Genomic DNA, 17,607 nt, shown 5'->3' with positions numbered 1-17,607 from the left:
AAAAATTAAGAAAACAATTCCATTTGCAACTGCACCAAAAATAATAAAATATCTAGGAATAAACTTAATCAATGAGGTGAAAGAGATGTCATCTCTGAAAACTAAAACATGAATGAAAGAAATTGAAGATGACACAAATAAAAAGATATTCCATGTTCATGAATTGAAAGAATCAATATTAAAATGTTCCAAAATACCCAAAGCAATCTAGATTTAACATAATCCCTATAAAAATACCAAAGAGCATGGGGCGCCTGGGTGGCGCAGTCGGTTAAGCGTCCGACTTCAGTTCAGGTCACGATCTTGCGGTGAGTTCGAGCCCCGCGTCAGGCTCTGGGCTGATGGCTCAGAGCCTGGAGCCTGTTTCCGATTCTGTGTCTCCTTCTCTCTCTGCCCCTCCCCCCTTCATGCTCTGTGTCTCTCTGTCTCAAAAATAAATAAACGTTAAAAAAATAAATTAAAAAAAAATTAATAATAAATAAATAAATAAATAAATAAATAAATACATACATACATACATACCAAAGAGCAGTTTTCACAGAACTAGAACAAAAAATCCTAAAATCTGTATGGAACCATAGAAGACCCTGAATAGCCAAAGCAATCTTGAGAAACAAGAACAAAGCTGGAGGTATCACAATCCCAGATTTCAAGATACACTACAAACCTGTAGTAATCAAAACAGTATTATGGTACTGGCACAAAAACACAGAGATCAATGGAACAGAATACAGAGACCAAAAATAAACATACACTTATATGGTCAATTACTCTACAACAAAGGAAACAAGAATATACAACGGAAAAAAGAGTCTCTTCAACAAATAGTGTTGGGACAGCTACATGCAAAAGAATGAAATTGGACTACTTTGATTCACCATCCACAAAAATAAACTCGAAATGGACTAAAGATGTAAATATGAAACCTAAAATCATAAAACTCCTAGAAGAAAACATAGGTAGTAACCTCTTTGACATCAGCCAAAGAAACAGTTTTCTAAATCTATCTCCTCAGGTAAGAGCAACAAAAGCTAAAATAAACTTTTGGGACTACACCAAAATAAAAAGCTTTTGCACAGTGAAGGACTAGTGAAGACTCAATCAACAAAATGAAAACACAACCTACTGAATGAGAGAAGATATCTGCAAATGATATATCCAATAAGGGGTTAATATTCATACTATATAAAGAACTTATACAATCCAACAGCAAAAAAACACAAATAATCCAATTAAAAGTAGGCAGAGGACCTGAATAGACATTTTTTCCAAAGAAGACTACCAATCGATGGACAACAGACAAATGAAAAGATGCTCAATATCACTCTAATCATCAGGGACATGCAAATCAAAACCACAATGAGGTATCCCCTCATGTCTGTCAGAATGGCAAGAAGTAACAAGGGTTTGTGAAGATGTGGAGAAAAAGGAATCCTCCTGCACTGTTGGGTTGCAAATTGGTACAACCACTATGGAGGTTCCTAAAAAAATTAAAAATAGTATTACCATGGGGCACCTGCGTGGCTCAGTAGGTTAAGCATCTGACTCTTGCTTTCAGCTCAGGTCATGATCACACAGTTCGTGAGTTTGAGCCCCATGATGGGCTCTGCAATGAGAGCACAGAGCCTGCTTGGGATTCTCTGTCTTGCTCTCACTCTGCCCCTGCCCTGCTCGCATGCTCTTCCTCAAAATAAATTAATTAACTTAAAAAAATAGTACTACCATATGATCCAGTAATTCCACTACTAGGTATTTATTCAAAGAAAACAAAAACACTAATTAAAAAAGATATATGCACCCCTATGTATATTGCAGCATTATTAATAGCCAAGATATGAAAGCAACCCGGTGCCTATCCATAGAGAAATGGATAAAGAAGATGTGAAATAGATATATATATAAATACACATAAATGTTTATAAGTAAGTATATAAATATCTATCTATCTCATATCGTCTCTATCCATTGTGTGTACGCGCGTGTGTGTGTGTGTGTGTGTGTGTGTGTGAGTATATGTGTATATATAGAGAGAATATAATGTTAAGTGAAGTCAGACTGAGGAAAATAAATGCCCTATGACTTCACTTGTATGTGGAATTTAAGAAATAAAACAAAGAGAAAAAAGACAAACAAAAAACCCCCAAACTGTTAAATACAGAGAACAAACTGGTAGTTGCCAAAGGCGGGGTGGGGGGGGTGGGGGGGTGGGGGGGGGTGGGGAGAATATGGGTGAAATAGGTGAAGAGGGTTAAGAGGTACACTTATCTTGATGAGCACTGAGAAATGTATAGGATTGTTGAATCATTATATTGTACACCTGAAACTAATATAACACTGTATATTAATTATACTTGAATAAAAAATTAAGTAATTATGCCATAACATACAAAATAAATAAAAACTTAACATCTACATTTCAGACCCATAAATTGTCAAGAATTATAGTTGTCAGCCAAAAAGCTAATCAGAGCTAATCATTTATTTTAAAAGGTCACATAATGCTTACCTGAAAACTCGCCCATAATTCCCATGCACTTTATATACACCATAGAGTCGATCTGCTACTCTCTGGAATAAATTTTTAAAAGAGATTACTATTAGGTCAAAGTTATATACAGATTATTCTTTAAAAAGATGTCATCTTCATTTAAAAAAACAAAAGCTTAGTACAATAAACTTGAAAAATATGAAAAAGAAAAAAATTTCCCAAAGGCTCATCATGAGGTTGGGGAGGAACTAGTGCTATCATCATATTTATGTAACTGCTCTCATATATATATATATATATATATATATATATATATATATATATATCTGTGTATTTATTATATATATATAAAAAGAATGTATAAAGATATACGTTTTAATTATTGCTTTAAAATTTCTTATGTTAAAAGTGGTAAGGGGCGTCTGGGTGGCTCAGTTGGTTAAGGGTCAGACTCTTAGTTTTAGCTCAGGTCATGATCTCACAATTCATGAATTCAAGTCACACCTTGGGCTCTGCACTGCTTGGGATTCTCTCACCCTCTCTCTCTGCCCTTCTCATGCACTCTTCCTCTGTCTCAAAATAAACAAACTTAAAAAAAAAGGGACAATATTTTTATCCAGCAGGTCAATATTACATTTAATAAATATGACTTTAAATAGCTGCATAAAATTCCACCTAGCAGTGTATACAATATATAACCACTCCTTGTTGGATATTTAGTTATCCCTAATTTTTTCAGTAGTATACATAATTTTGTAATAAGCACCTCTGAGAGTAAAGCTTTTCCCAAATTTCAGATTGTTTCCTTATGAAAAAGTCCTCAAAGTGGAATTTACCAGGGTAAAAATATAAACATTTTCAATTTTATTGATAGTTTTATACATAAGTGCTGAACACATACAATATACTTCTATGCTACTTTATCACTATAATGCTTTCTAACCAACACATTAGATATTTTAATAACAGAATTATAATTTAGATCTAATTATAATTAGATAAAGATGAAATATATACTGTGTAGCTATTCACACAAATTTTACAAAAGACAAAACACCACATATGATAATTAATGCTTTACTCTCCTGCAAACTATTACAGACATGAACTGAAGACCAAAAGTAATCCCACATAAAACCCTAAACCCTAAAAAAAAAAAATTCTCAGTATACAAAAAAATATTCTTGGTTACACAGTTTCTAAATGTAAATACTGAGGATAAATTACCTAATTTGTTACTCAAACATCTGAGGAATTAGGCATTAACCATACAACAAATCCTAACCCTTTCAATACCTCAGCTTAAAGTGAATGAACCAGTATTATAAATACATGGAGCAGATGTAAGAAGAACATAAACTGTTTTCCATCTCTTCTTGGCTTGCTCTAAAGGAACATGTACACACCAGACTAGAGGGCAATACACTACAGGACTGCAGCTTGTTTCTGTAGTCGTATTAGAACATTCAGGTTACCATTGTATACGGCTGCTTTCATAGCAGAACTGAATAGATTTGACATGGATCGTATGGCCCAAAAAGCTGAAAATATTTACTATCTAGCCTTCTAGTCTGCCCACCTCTGCACCTGACTCAAGACAAAGCTTGTAGTCTTCATTCTGCTTGAAACATTCTAGAGTCATCCCCAGACCTCTCAACTACTTTCTCTAGGATGCTATTTCCCAATTATTTCTGAGTCCTATAGAGTATCAAAGGTCGTTTACTTAAAAAAATTTTTTTAAATATTTATTCATTTTTGAGAAACAGAGAGAGACAGAGCATGAGTGGGGAGGGGCAGAGAGAGAGGGAGATTCAGAATCCAAAGCAGGCTCCAGGCTCTGAGCTGCCAGCACAGAGCCTGACTGGGGCTCAAACTAGTGACATGAGCCAAAGTCAGACACTTAACCGAATGAGCCACCTGGGCGCCCCAGTTGTTTACTTTTTTAAAGTGATTCCATCATCAAGTAAATTTGGGAAACACTGAGGTAATAAAATTTAACCAGTAAGAGTTTTCCTTCCTATAGAACTTTTTAGCCCTTTAATACCATATATTAATCATAACTATTCAAGAAAGAGATGGTTTGCACTAGAAAAAATACAGGACTGGCATTTCAGAGAATATAAAATGGAAATGCCATTCTAGGACACTAATTTTTCTAGATCCTTGTACTTAAAAAAAATTTTTTTTTTTTTTTTTTTTTACTAACTAGAGTTGTTTTTTTTTTTTTTTTTTTTTTTTTTTTTTTTTTTACAAACTAGAGGATACTTAAAAAAAATTTTAATGTTTGTTTATTTTTGAGAGACAGAGACAGAGTACAAGTGGGGGAGGGGCAGAGAGCGAGGGAAACACAGAATCTAAAGCAGGCTCAAAGCTCTGAGTTGTCAGCACAGAGCCCGACGTGGGGCTCCAAACGCATGAACTGCGAGACTGTGACCTGAACCAAAGTCGGACTTCAACCAACTGAGCCACCCAGGGCGGGGGTGGGGGGGGGGGGGTGAGGGGTGGTTCTTTAAAGATCAAACCTCTTCTTGAAAGCTGAGTGTTTTATCATAAGATATTAAGTATGGAAGAGAGGGAGAGAGCTTATTAAGCAACCATGTAAAAACAAAAACTGCAAGAAACAAGTACAAATGCAGATCCAAAATAAATGTTCAAAGATAAAGTTTGTGAATCCCAATTACTTAAAAGTTTATTTCTTTAAAGTGTATCACTCTTGGCAGCTGGTATAAAAGGAGGTTCTACCAGAGTAATTAGAACTCTGGAAAATATTTTGGTCCACAGAGTATGCCCAAAAGAGGCAAGAGTCTTCCTATATTAAAAAAGATGAGCAACCACATGAGGAATTACCTACCCACGAACTAGGCAATAGACACTTAGCAGTTGTTATGGGACCAACAATGTTTCTGATATCAACTATTCATGGAAACAAATGGATCTAGCTAACTAAAACATGAAATGACTTTTATCTAGATCATTAGGCAGTGGGAAAGAAGAATCAAAGAAAAACTATTAATCAAAAATTATCATTTCTAGAGAAAAGGAAAAAACAAAAATGACACAGAAATAAAACAGGAATAATTAAAACCTAAAACCATATTAATTCATTGGTCATTGGTAATCAAGAATTTTGGTGCCAGGGAAAAGGGGCTGAACCCAATGATTTAGTCCAGACTGCTATTCGATTTCATTTCTGTTGACAAGAATTTCTTTCTGAAAACTGACCATCTGACAACTGACATGAAAAGAGTGACACCTAGCATATTCAGTGACAAAAGAAAAAATGGAACAGACTCATTCAATCATTCTACCCAGCTCGGAATCATTTGGAACTGTAAGAATGCCTACTCTATCCTCACTCAAGTAGTAGCTAATTAAATGTGAAAAAGGACACTTTTGGGACATTCTATTAGATGATCTTATTTTGAAAATCTAGACATGCCTAGCTTTTCTTTTCTTTCTTTCTTTTGAACTATCTCCTAAGGATTCAAGATTATGGGATTTAAGACTCTTGATACTTACTGCCACAACAGTTTCCAAAGAGCTGCACGTTAATATTTTATACTGCCACCATCACTAAATAGTTCACAAATACTAGATATTACCATCTTTATGACTACAAATCAAATGTTGAGTAGTATCTTAATAGCTATAATTTGCATTTTTACAATATTAGCAAACTTAAACATTTTAACAATTAAATTTGATTTTTCCCTAAAGAGGCAACAGATATTGTAATAGGAAATATGAGATTTGCAGTCAAACAAATGGGAGTTCAAATTCCAGCACCTTCTCACTTTAGGGTTTAACTTTGGAGATTTATTAAACCATGCAAGCCTTGGTATCATATCTTTCTTTTGGAAATGTGGAAATGACTTTCATCACATGACTTTGTGAGGATCAAATGACATTTGTTAGGGTCCTGGCTATAAGCAGGATGACTCAATGAAAATCTGTTCTCTTCTCAATCTTTTTTTTTTTTAATTTTTTTTTTCCAACGTTTATTTATTTTTGGGACAGAGAGAGACAGAGCATGAACGGGGGAGGGGCAGAGAGAGAGGGAGACACAGAATCGGAAACAGGCTCCAGGCTCTGAGCCATCAGCCCAGAGCCCGACGCGGGGCTCGAACTCACGGACCGCGAGATCGTGACCTGGCTGAAGTCGGACACTTAACCAACTGCACCACCCAGGCGCCCCTGTTCTCTTCTCAATCTTGAATTCATGTCCTCTGTCAATAAACTTTGTAGGCAGTTAAGAGCATGAGGTCTAGAGTCAGACAGACAAAAGAGGAAATTCTGGCTCCACACATCTATTATAGTGTGGTACCATTTTAATTTCTTTTGCCTCTGTTTCCTAATCTACAAAATGGGAACAACAATAATATCTATCTTTAAGGACTATTGTGGGAACTGGACAAGAATATTATAATATGTGTGAGCACTGGCTGATATACAGTGGTAAATATATGTTAGAAATCAGTATTATCTTTTTGTTGTTGTTTACAAAACACATTATTTCATCTGAATCTCATAATTCTATGAATAAGGCACCTTCATATAACAAATATTTATTCAGTACCTACTATGTGCCACGCATATATTCCCATTTTCTAGCAAAGAAACTAACCCTGAAAGGTTACTGAATTTGTCGGGAGGACCCAGTAAATGGCAGAGACAGGTCCAAAGCCAGCTCTTCTTGGTCCAAGGCCACCCACCCTTTCCTGTTGTTCTGTTTTGATGTCTTAAATATTTAAGTTTTTAACCGATCTATAACTTATTTTTTGTCTTTTCTACTTTGAAAAGAATTCTCCTTGACAGAAAAGACAATCAAATAATTCTATTTTTTTTTTTTTAACGTTTATTTATTTTTGAGACAGAGAGAAACAGAGCATGAACGGGGGAGGATCAGAGAGAGGGAGACACAGAATCTGAAATAGGCTCCGGGCTCTGAGCTGTTAGCACAGAACCCGACGCGGGGCTTGAACTCACGGACCGCGAGATCATGACCTGAGCTGAGGTCAGCCGCTTAACTGACTGAGCCACCAAGGCGCCCCTCAAATAATTCTATTTTCATCTGTTAAGAATTCATCATCTGTCTCAAAAAAATAAATAAAAAATAAATTTAAAAAACCCAATTCATCATCTGTCTCAAGAAGCATCTAAGCCTTCTTGACACTCTGAATGTTACAAAAGGCCCTCCCTGTGGTGCTTTTTGTGTTGTTTGTAGGCTTCTCTCTGCGTTAGGACTTTAACCTTTCATTTTTACTTTTCTGTTACTGTCCATGACTAAATAGCCTTTCTCCCCATTTTAGAACAATAGAAATTTTAGCCTATCAGGGGCACCTGGATGGCTCAATTGGTTAAGCATCCAACTTTGGCTCAGGTCATGATCTCACAATTCATGGGTTCGAGCCCCATGTCGGGGTCTGTGCTGACAAGCTCTGAGCACCGAGCCTGCTTGGGATTCTGTGTCTCCCTCTCTCTCTCTCTCTGCCCCTCCCATGCTTGCACTCTCTCTCTCTCTCTCAAAATTAAATAAACATTCAAAAAAGTTTTTTAAAAAAGAAGAAATTTTAGCCAATCAGAAAGCATCCTGTATCGTTCACTAGCATTTCTCTCATTTACTCAATCAGAATTTCAATTCGACTTATAGATCAAGTGCTGCTTTTCTTTCAATAGTTTCAAGCTATCTTTAATGTCAATAAAGTTTCTAAAGTTTTCATCAAGTTTAGAATAGGGGCACCTGGCTGGTTCAGTTGGTAGAGCATGTGACTCTTGATCTCAGGGTTGTGAGTTCGAGCCCCATGTTGGATGTAGAGATTACTTAAAATCTCAAACAAACAAATAAAAAAAGTTTAGGATAAATACCTATACCCAGAATTCTCTTACTTATGTATTACAAACTCTTTGATGACAAAGCTGTTTTCTTTAAACATTTTTTTCACATATAAATTATTAACCAGTTCTCCCAGGCTGGTTATAATTAAATTCAAGAATCAATTTATCTTAACTAGAGAGAACAAACTGATGGTTACCAGAAGGGAGGTGAATGGGGGGGATGGGTAAAATAGGTGATGGGATTAAGGAGTGTACTTGTCGTGATGAGCACTGGGTGACATACAGAATTGCTGAATCACTATACTGTACACCTGAAACTAATATAACACTACAAGTTAACTATACTGGAATTTAAAATAAAATAAAAGTGGCTCTGGTCATGATCTCACAGTTTGGGAGTTCGAGCCCCGTGTCAGGCTCTGTGCTGACAGTTCAGAGCCTGGAGCCTGCTTCAGATTTTGTGTCTGCCCCTCCCCTGCTGGCATTCTGTCTGTTTCTCTCTCAAAAAATAAATAAATAAATAAATAAACCGTAAAGTTTTTAAAATAAAATAAGCAATTTATCTGTTTTTTCAGATATTTTTAAACATAAAAATGTCAGCATATACATTCGTTTGTTCATTCATTCAATGACTAGATAATGAATGTCTACTATGAGTTGGGCATTGTTCCAGGGATTTAGCAGTGAGAAAACAAAGCTGCTCTTGTGGAGCTCACATACACTAGTAGGGGAGATAATTAACAGATTAATCCAGAATACAATGTCAGATAGTGTTGCTATAAATAGCAATGACAGAATATGACAGAGAAATGACAGAATATGAAAAATGACAGAAAATGATAGAAAACTGCATCTTATTTCATGCAAGATTCCCAAGATAGATTTCTCTGAGGAGGCATCTAAGGCAAGAAATGAATGGCAAAAGAGAACAAGCCAAGAGAGGTTCTTGAAGGTGGGGCATGTGGGAAAAGTGATACAAGCATGGGGAAGAGCAAATAAAAGTCCTAGGGCAGAAACAAGTTTGGTATGGTTAAAATTTCCCATAATCTTTAAAGGTTATTAAATATTAACCACTTTTAAAAATATACTTTCAGCAGAAAGTCAGACATAATCACTATTGTATCATGCCTTATGACAATTTTCTCGTTTTATGAAAGCAATCACATAAACCTCCCTTCAGGACACAATCTGACAACGACAGTCCTGCCTCCTTCCTTAAGGTCTCACTTAAATGCACTCCCTATGCTTCATGGATTTTCTGAGTGTTTACCTGTTACACTCTGTTCAATTCACCACTCATCTCTGAGATTTCTGATAAATCTGAGTCTAGCTGGTTTTTCTGCTTTGTCCTTTAGTTTCTCCTGGGTCTGAACACTGTTTGAGAGCTTCTCAATACTTGGGGTTAGCCATGTGACTGTGTAATAGTGTACCTCTGCCTACTCCAACTCTCAGAACTGCTGACCCTGCTGTTAAACAAAGCTTTCTACAGTGCCCTCCGCCCTTCCTTTTGGTTGAAGGCCTTTAAAAAGATACAGCGTTAATAATCCCTATCAAAGTAACACCACCATTCTTCACAGAGCTACAACAAACAATCCTAAAATTTGTATGAAACCAGAAAAGACCCCAAATAGCCAAAGCAGTCCTGAAAAAGAAAACCAAAGCTGGAGGCATCACAATCCCAGACTTCAAGCTACATTACAAAGCTGTAATCATCAAGACAGTATGGTACTGGCACAAGAACAGACACTCAGATCAATGGAACAGAACAAAGAACCCAGAAATGGACCCACAAACATATGGCCAACTAATCTTTGACAAAGCAGGAAAAAATATCCAATGGAACGACAGTCTCTTCAGCAAACGGTAATTGTGAAAACTGGACAGTGACATGCAGAAAAATGAACCTGGATCACTTTCGTACCCCATACACAAAAATAAACTCAAAATGGATGAAAGACCTAAATGTAAGACAGGAAGCCATCAAAATCCTCAAGAAGAAAGCAGGCAGAAACCTTTATGACCTCAGCAGTAACAACTTCTTACTTGACATGTCTCCTGAGGCAAGGGAAACAAAAGCAAAAATGAACTACTGGGACCTCATCAAAATAAAAAGCTTCTGCACAGCGAAGGAAACAATCAAACTAAAAGGCAACCAATGGAATGAGAGAAGATTTTTGCAAATGATATAGCAGATAAAGGGTTAGTATCCAAAATCTATAAAGAACATATCAAACTCAACACCCAAAAAAGCAAATAATCCAGTGAAGAAATGGGCAAAAGACATGAATAGACACTTCTCCAAAGAAGACATCCAGGTGGCAAACTGACACATGAAAGATGCTCAACATCACTCATCATCAGGGAAAATACCTATCAAAACCACAATGAGATATCACCTCACACCTGTCAGAATGGCTAGCATTAACAACTCAGGCAACAACAGATGTTGGCGAGTATGTGGAGAAAGAGGATCTCTTTTGCACTGCTGGTGGGAATGTAAACTGGTGCAGCCACTCTGGAACACAGTATGGAGGTTCCTCAAAAAATTAAAAATAAAACTACCTTTTGACCCAGCAATTGCACTACTAGGTATTTATCCAAAGGATACAGGTGTGCTATTTCGAAGAGGCAAAGCACTCTAATGTTTCTAGCTGCGTTAATGACAATAGCCAAAGTATGGAAAGAGCCCAAATGTCCATCGACGGTTGAATAAAGATGATGTGGTGTGTATATATACACACACACACACACACACACACACACACACACACACACATACACAATGCAATATTACTCAGCAATCAAAAGGAATGAAATCTTGCCTTTTGCAACAATGTGGATAGAACTAGGGTGTATTATGCTAAACGAAATTAGTCAGAGAAAGACAAATATCACTTTGACTTCATTCATATGTGGAATCTAATACACAAAACAGATGAACATAAGGGAAGGGAAGTAAAAATAATATAAAAACAGGGAAGGGGATAAACCATAAGAGACTCTTAAATACAGAGAACAAACTGAGGGTTGCTGGAGGCATTTTGAGTGGGGGGATGCCCTAACTGGGCAAGGGGCATTAAGGAGGACACTAGTTGGGATGAGCACTGGGTTTTATATGTAGGTGATGAATCACTGGATTCTACTCCTGAAATCATCACTGCACTGTATGTTAACTAACCTGATGTAAATTTTTAAAAATTTAATAAATTTTAAACAAATAAATTTTTAAAGATATAAAGAAATAAAAAGACACAGCTTCCATAATCAGCCAGACCTCTAATTTAAATAGATTCTCAGGGCGCCTGAGTGGTTCAGTTGGTTAAGCGTCCAACTTTGGCTCAGGTCATGATCTCATGGTTTGTGAGTTCGAGCCCCACATCAGACTCTGTGTTGACAGCTTGGAGCCTGTAGCCTGGTTTGGATGCTGTGTCTCCCTCTCTGTCAACCCTTCCCCTGCTCATGCTCTCTTGAAAATAAACAAACACTAAAAAAATTTTTTTTCTCATTTTTTCTAAAAAATAAATAGATTCTCGAAGGTTTCTAACATAAAAGTCAAAGCTGTATGAATTATTCTTCCAGTCTTCTGGGGTGTCTAGACACATGTCCTCTTCCCCAACTAGTGTCTAGTTACCTTATAAACCCAGTTTCCCAGTACCCAGTTCTTGACGCTAGCCTACTAATTCTCACATGGACCTTTTATTAGAAAGTATCTTATAATTTATTTAAGAGGTCTAATGGTACTCTGAATGGTTAAACAGGAAATTGGGCCAATATAAAGACTTCAGGAAGGATTTTCTTCCCCTTATTTTAATACTTTTTACTATGGTAATCTTCAGAGAATAGTAGAATATATTTCCATTTCGCAACACCTACTACCTTCAACAATTATTATATGGCTAATCTAGTTTCATATAAACTGCCCCCACTTTCCACTCTTCACCACTCTCATTAAAACAAATCCCAGATAATATATTCCACAAGGATTCCAATCAGCATAAATGTGATCCTAGACCTGGTAACCCAGGGTCTTTCAAAGTTTTTAGCAAGTTCTAAGGGTTCCATGTCTACCACAGCCAAACTATAGGGCTAAGTACAGTGATTATGCCTCAATTTTTAGTTTGTCATGGCAAACCATTACCCCAAATAAGTTTATTTAGGACAATTTAAGAGTACAGACACAAGATGGCCTAACATATATAAACTTTTTCACAGACCTTTAAAACAACCTTGAAAGCATAAAGATATTATTACATGTAGATCTAAACTCCCACACTTATTTAATTATATTCCAACACTGAAATGGTACGCCTTTTCACAAGAAATCAAAACAACCATATACAAACTACAGAGAAAACAACAGTTAAAATGCTTCAAGCTGTCTATACCAGAGAACATTTCATATATTTTTTTAAATGCAGTTTGGATGATGAACACGCCAAATTTAAATGCAAGAATCAGCTATTTATCATAAATACCATCCATTACTTAAAAACGTGATTAGGTGAGAAGCACATCCTTATAAATGTGCATCAAAAAGCTCCTGGGGACCACTTACAGCTCTGACTCGAAGAAGATGTGAGATGACAGACTGTAGTTCATCACTGTAGTGTTTTAGTTCAGTAAATCTCCTGAAACAGGAAACAAGGGAAACATCATTTTTTTTCTCATGGAAACAAGTCAAAAACTGAAAGACAAAAACAGCAGTTCTTGAGAATAATGAAACTGATTCTATTTAACCATATGCTGGCCTTATGCACACACCAATACAAATTCAAATTCAATACAAATTCAAATACAAATTCAAAAAAATTCTAAAATAAAGCAACCATATTTTCTTTTGGTATTACTAAAGAGAAGAAAAATACTTCATAATTTATACTGTGGAACTGAGATAAAGATAAAAGTTATATGAAAAGTTACTTGAAAACAAAAAACAGGACAAAAATTTATGGTGCTAAAAAATGTTCTGATGCGACCATAAACTCATGGTCTCTAACCTCAATCTTCATGCTGATCAATAATCTTTGTTTCCCTAATCTAGTAACTACAGTTCTGCAAAAAGACCTGAAATTTCTGATACCACCACCTATCACTCTCCAACCAGGCTTCACAAATTAAACACAAGCCATTAGTAGGAACCACCTCCACCTCTATCTCCTGCCAGTAAACATATCTACATCTATTATTTCTTCCTTCCCTCTAAGATCCTTCTTCCCATCAATACTCTAGACTCTATCCCAGCTACACCCCATATTCCTATTTTCTAAATTCCTCTCTCTGCAAGCTCCTTCTCATTAGCATATCAATTAACTCTCCTATATTAAAACACATACATATATTCCCTTGACAACACATCCAACTGTTAACACTCTCATCCCCAGCCATTTCACAGGCACACTTTAACAAGGTACTCTCTCTAGCAACAGTCACTTTCCATGCACCGTGCGGCCCACTGCAATCTAGTTTTGCCTCCAACACCAGCAGAGAAATACTCCTGACAAACTCACTAACTATTCTCATGTTGCTTAAAACCCAACAACAGACTTTAGTCCTCATCTTTCTTGATCCTTTCAGCAAGGTAACAGCTAACCTCACCCTCCTCCCAACTTTAGCATGCAAAGAGGCCCTAAAGTGTCAGAAACACTAAGGAGGGCCTCTCAGTAGGACAAGTGTGTGAACAAGCAAAACTGTACACAAAGGCCCTAGAGGGACTCAAGAATCTGAAGGTATAACTCAAATAATTCAAATGGTGCTAATCTTCAGATTATACTTTGGAAAACACCCTCAAGGCGTTGGCACTCCTTAGGGTCCAATCCTGGGTCCTCAGCCATCTTAATCAATCTTTCAATCTATACATTTCATGTGACTTACCATTCACAAAGCTTCAGTTATGGCGTACGTGTTACTGAATTCCAAATGTCTACCTCCTGCCCGAATCTCTCTCCTAAACACCAGACCTTTGTACTTTTACATATCTAGAGCTTATCTTCCCCTGTCCCTCCCAAAACCCTCTTCCCTATGTTCCCTAGCATTCTAAAGAAGAAAACCTGGGTGCCACCTATATTTCCTGCCCCTCTTTTGCCCCATTCATTCTACTAATCACTTGGTCTACCTCCTAATATTGCCCAAATATTGTCTAAATATTGCCACATAAAAGTAGAAGACTCATCTCCAAAAGTAGAAGGTTCATCTCCAAACTGCTCTTAGCATTCTAGTTTGAAGAAATATATTTTATTTTATTTCAAAATTATTTATTTATTTATCTATTTGTAATCTCTACACCCAACATATGAGTAAACTTACAACCTCAATCAAGAGCCACATGCTCTTCTGACTGAGCCAGCCAGGCACCCCAGTTTGAAAAAATATAAACATGCATGAAGCTAATATCATTTTGGTAATCCCAACAATCTTTCCGGTTTTCTACATTTTAAGAAAGGGCAGAATAAAAGTATTTTAGTGCTGTAAACTATTTTAGTAACAGTATGAATAATAATTATGTATTGGGCCAGCTAGACCCACTACATAAAATACATGTAATATATAATATAGCTAGAACAGAGATTCTGTACGTGAAGAATCTGGCTTAACAACGAATGGCATGAAGGCACCTGGCTGGCTCAGTAGAAGGAGTATGTGATTCTTCGGGGTTTTTTTCTTTAATTTTATTTATTTATTCTGACAGAGAGAGTGAGAAAGGGAGGGCGAGAGAGAGAGAGAAGATCTTAAACAGGATCTGTGTTGCCAGCCCAGAGTGCAACACAAGGCTCAAACTAATGAACCATGAGATAATGACCTGAGCCGAAACCAAGAGTCGGTTGCTCAACAGACTGAGCCATTCAAGCACCCCAGGAGTATGTGACTCTTGATCTCGCGTCATTAGTTTGAGTCCCATGTTGAGTGTAGAGATTACTTAAAAATAAATAAAACTTAAAAAAAAAAAAAAAACGATATAGATAATTCTCTTAACTAGAACTTAAAGCAAACAAATTCTATTACTAATTATACATTAACTACACACTTTAACAAGAACAGGGGCAAAATTGCTTTATGTTACTGTTCATATCAAATTTAAAATTCCATATATAATATGGTTATTAAATAAAATTTTATAATCCAGAAACCTAGTTAGGTCAGAAAAGGGAAGATAAACATTCAATTGATAAAATATGTTTCATTAAATTGAAAAACATTCAAGACAAAATATTAATATTACAATATTAATTAATAATAGTCTCATCTACATGCTCCTCTAGTGAATGCACATTCACCAAAGTCATAAAGCTAGCTTACTAGGTTTTTCAAAGAGGTTGACTTAAAATTTTAGTTCTTTATCTAAAGAGCGTCTCTTATATACCATACCCGTCATTATAACCCTTACAGTGGAACCTTAAATGCATATTACTAAGTGAAAAAAGCCTATCTGAAAAGGCTACACACCGTATATGACATTCTATAAAAGGCAAAACTATGGAGATTACTGGTTGCCAGGGGCTGGGATGGAGGGATAAACAGGCAGAGCACAGAGGATTTTTAGGACACTGAAAATACTTTGGAGTTGTTGTTTTTTTTTTTTTTTTGGTGGGGGTGGGAGGGTCTTGGTGTTGTTTTTTGTTTAAATTTCAAGTGGGTTCCATGCCCAACACAGGGCTTGAATTCATGACCCTGAGATTAAGAGTCACGTGCTCTACCAAGTGAGCCAACCAGGCACCCCAGCCCCAGGACAGTTAAAATACCTTATATGATACTATTAATGATGGACATATGCCATTATACATTTGTCATAATATACAACACCAAGAGTGAACCCTAATGTAACGTCTTCAGGTGATAACAGTGTCTTAATATAGGTTCATCAATTATAACAAATGTACCATTCTGGTGGGGGATATTAACAGTGGGGGTGACTGTGCATGTGTGGGGGCAGAGGATATATATGGGAGCTTGGTGCTGTCCATTCAATTTTTCCATAAAACTAAATAGAACTCCTCTAAAAAAGTCTATTAAAAAAAAAACAAAACTTCAGTGGTTACCATCACAATTTCCTGTTTACCAAAACTTTAAATATTTATATTTTATATTCAAAATTTATATTAAAAACCAAATACATAATTTCTAAAGTCAGGCATAATATATTATCAGACTATGCAAACCCAGCCTTTGGTAAGAATTTACACCACATAGAAATTAATGTTGAAGGCTTAACTAGAGAAATTCTAACACAACTCATGAACTTGGCAGCCAAAAATGCAAAAGCCTAATCTGCTCAAACACCTTTCTAATTGAAAAGTTCAGCTGAATCAAAGGCCAGGTAAAGGTCCATATAATGAAAAGTCTGAATTACCCACCTAATTCAGAGAATGAGTAAAACCAAAATCTTAAGAAATGCCTAGGAACCACCCTAAGGACATTTTATTGTGAATGCATGGGTTTCCTTAAATATAGAAATGGTCTCATCACAAACACCTAACATTAATGAAGTCAAGTAATGGTCATACAGATACATCTCCATGAAATTATTCCACTAGTATGCATTTATCTATCAAGTTTTCTTGGTGTACAAAGTAGTTTATTATTAAATATATATAATACATATAATATTCTTGAACTTTGTACATATTTGATAAGCAAAGCCATATAAGGAAAACTATTTCATATGAAATTAAAAATTACTTCTCTCATTTTTTCTGATATCTTCAACAACATTTTTAATAAATCCTTCTAGGAAAAAACAGCGGTTTAATTTTCTGATACTTCAGTTACTTGCAACCTTAAACCTAATTAAGTTACCAAATCTCAAAATCAGTTTTAGACTATAAAAGGATTTCAGTAATGTGAATTATTATTTAAATTAGTAAATAAAGTGCATACATTCAGAAATGAAAAATTAAATAAATTGATAGACATCATTCAAAACAACATTGTAACTGTTATTAAAACAAAACCTTACTTGTCTGGGTTTTTCACTCTGAATGTTGCATTAAGCGCTTTTAACCTGGAGTCTGCCTGGAAAAAATAATTTGTTCACTTAATACAATTACATTTCAGGGTATAAATCCAAACAGTTTTACTTTCCCTTTAGAATTAAGATGCTCAAATACAGTTTTCTTCATATCATTTGTCAAACACATTAAACATATCTAAAAAAAACAGCAAAGTAGTTATTTCTGAAAACACTACAAAAACAGTGTTAAAAATTAAACTGAATAACATGGCATTCAATGATACCAAAGTAAAACAATTATAAACATCACTATATTAACAGGTATCTATCTATATCTATA

At 35.8% G+C, this 17,607-nt stretch overlaps 1 protein-coding gene across 1 annotated transcript in view; it reads right to left on the bottom strand.

Moving 5' to 3' along the window:
- The window catches only part of SNX4 (sorting nexin 4), a 70,846-nt gene that overhangs the window by 26,800 nt on the left and 26,439 nt on the right, over positions 1 to 17,607 (bottom strand). Inside the window, exons 6-8 of the mRNA XM_047876097.1 lie at positions 17,274 to 17,329; positions 12,879 to 12,951; positions 2,507 to 2,568 (exon numbers count right to left, since the gene is read on the bottom strand). Of these exons, the coding sequence (XP_047732053.1) occupies positions 2,507 to 2,568; positions 12,879 to 12,951; positions 17,274 to 17,329 (191 nt within the window). The remainder of the gene's footprint in view (positions 1 to 2,506; positions 2,569 to 12,878; positions 12,952 to 17,273; positions 17,330 to 17,607) is intronic.

The sequence above is a fragment of the Prionailurus viverrinus genome, chromosome C2, assembly GCF_022837055.1.
Source record: "Prionailurus viverrinus isolate Anna chromosome C2, UM_Priviv_1.0, whole genome shotgun sequence".
Taxonomy (NCBI): Eukaryota; Metazoa; Chordata; class Mammalia; order Carnivora; family Felidae; genus Prionailurus; species Prionailurus viverrinus.
Note: the sequence above shows the minus strand (reverse complement) of the source record. Positions and strands in the feature narration are given on the sequence as shown.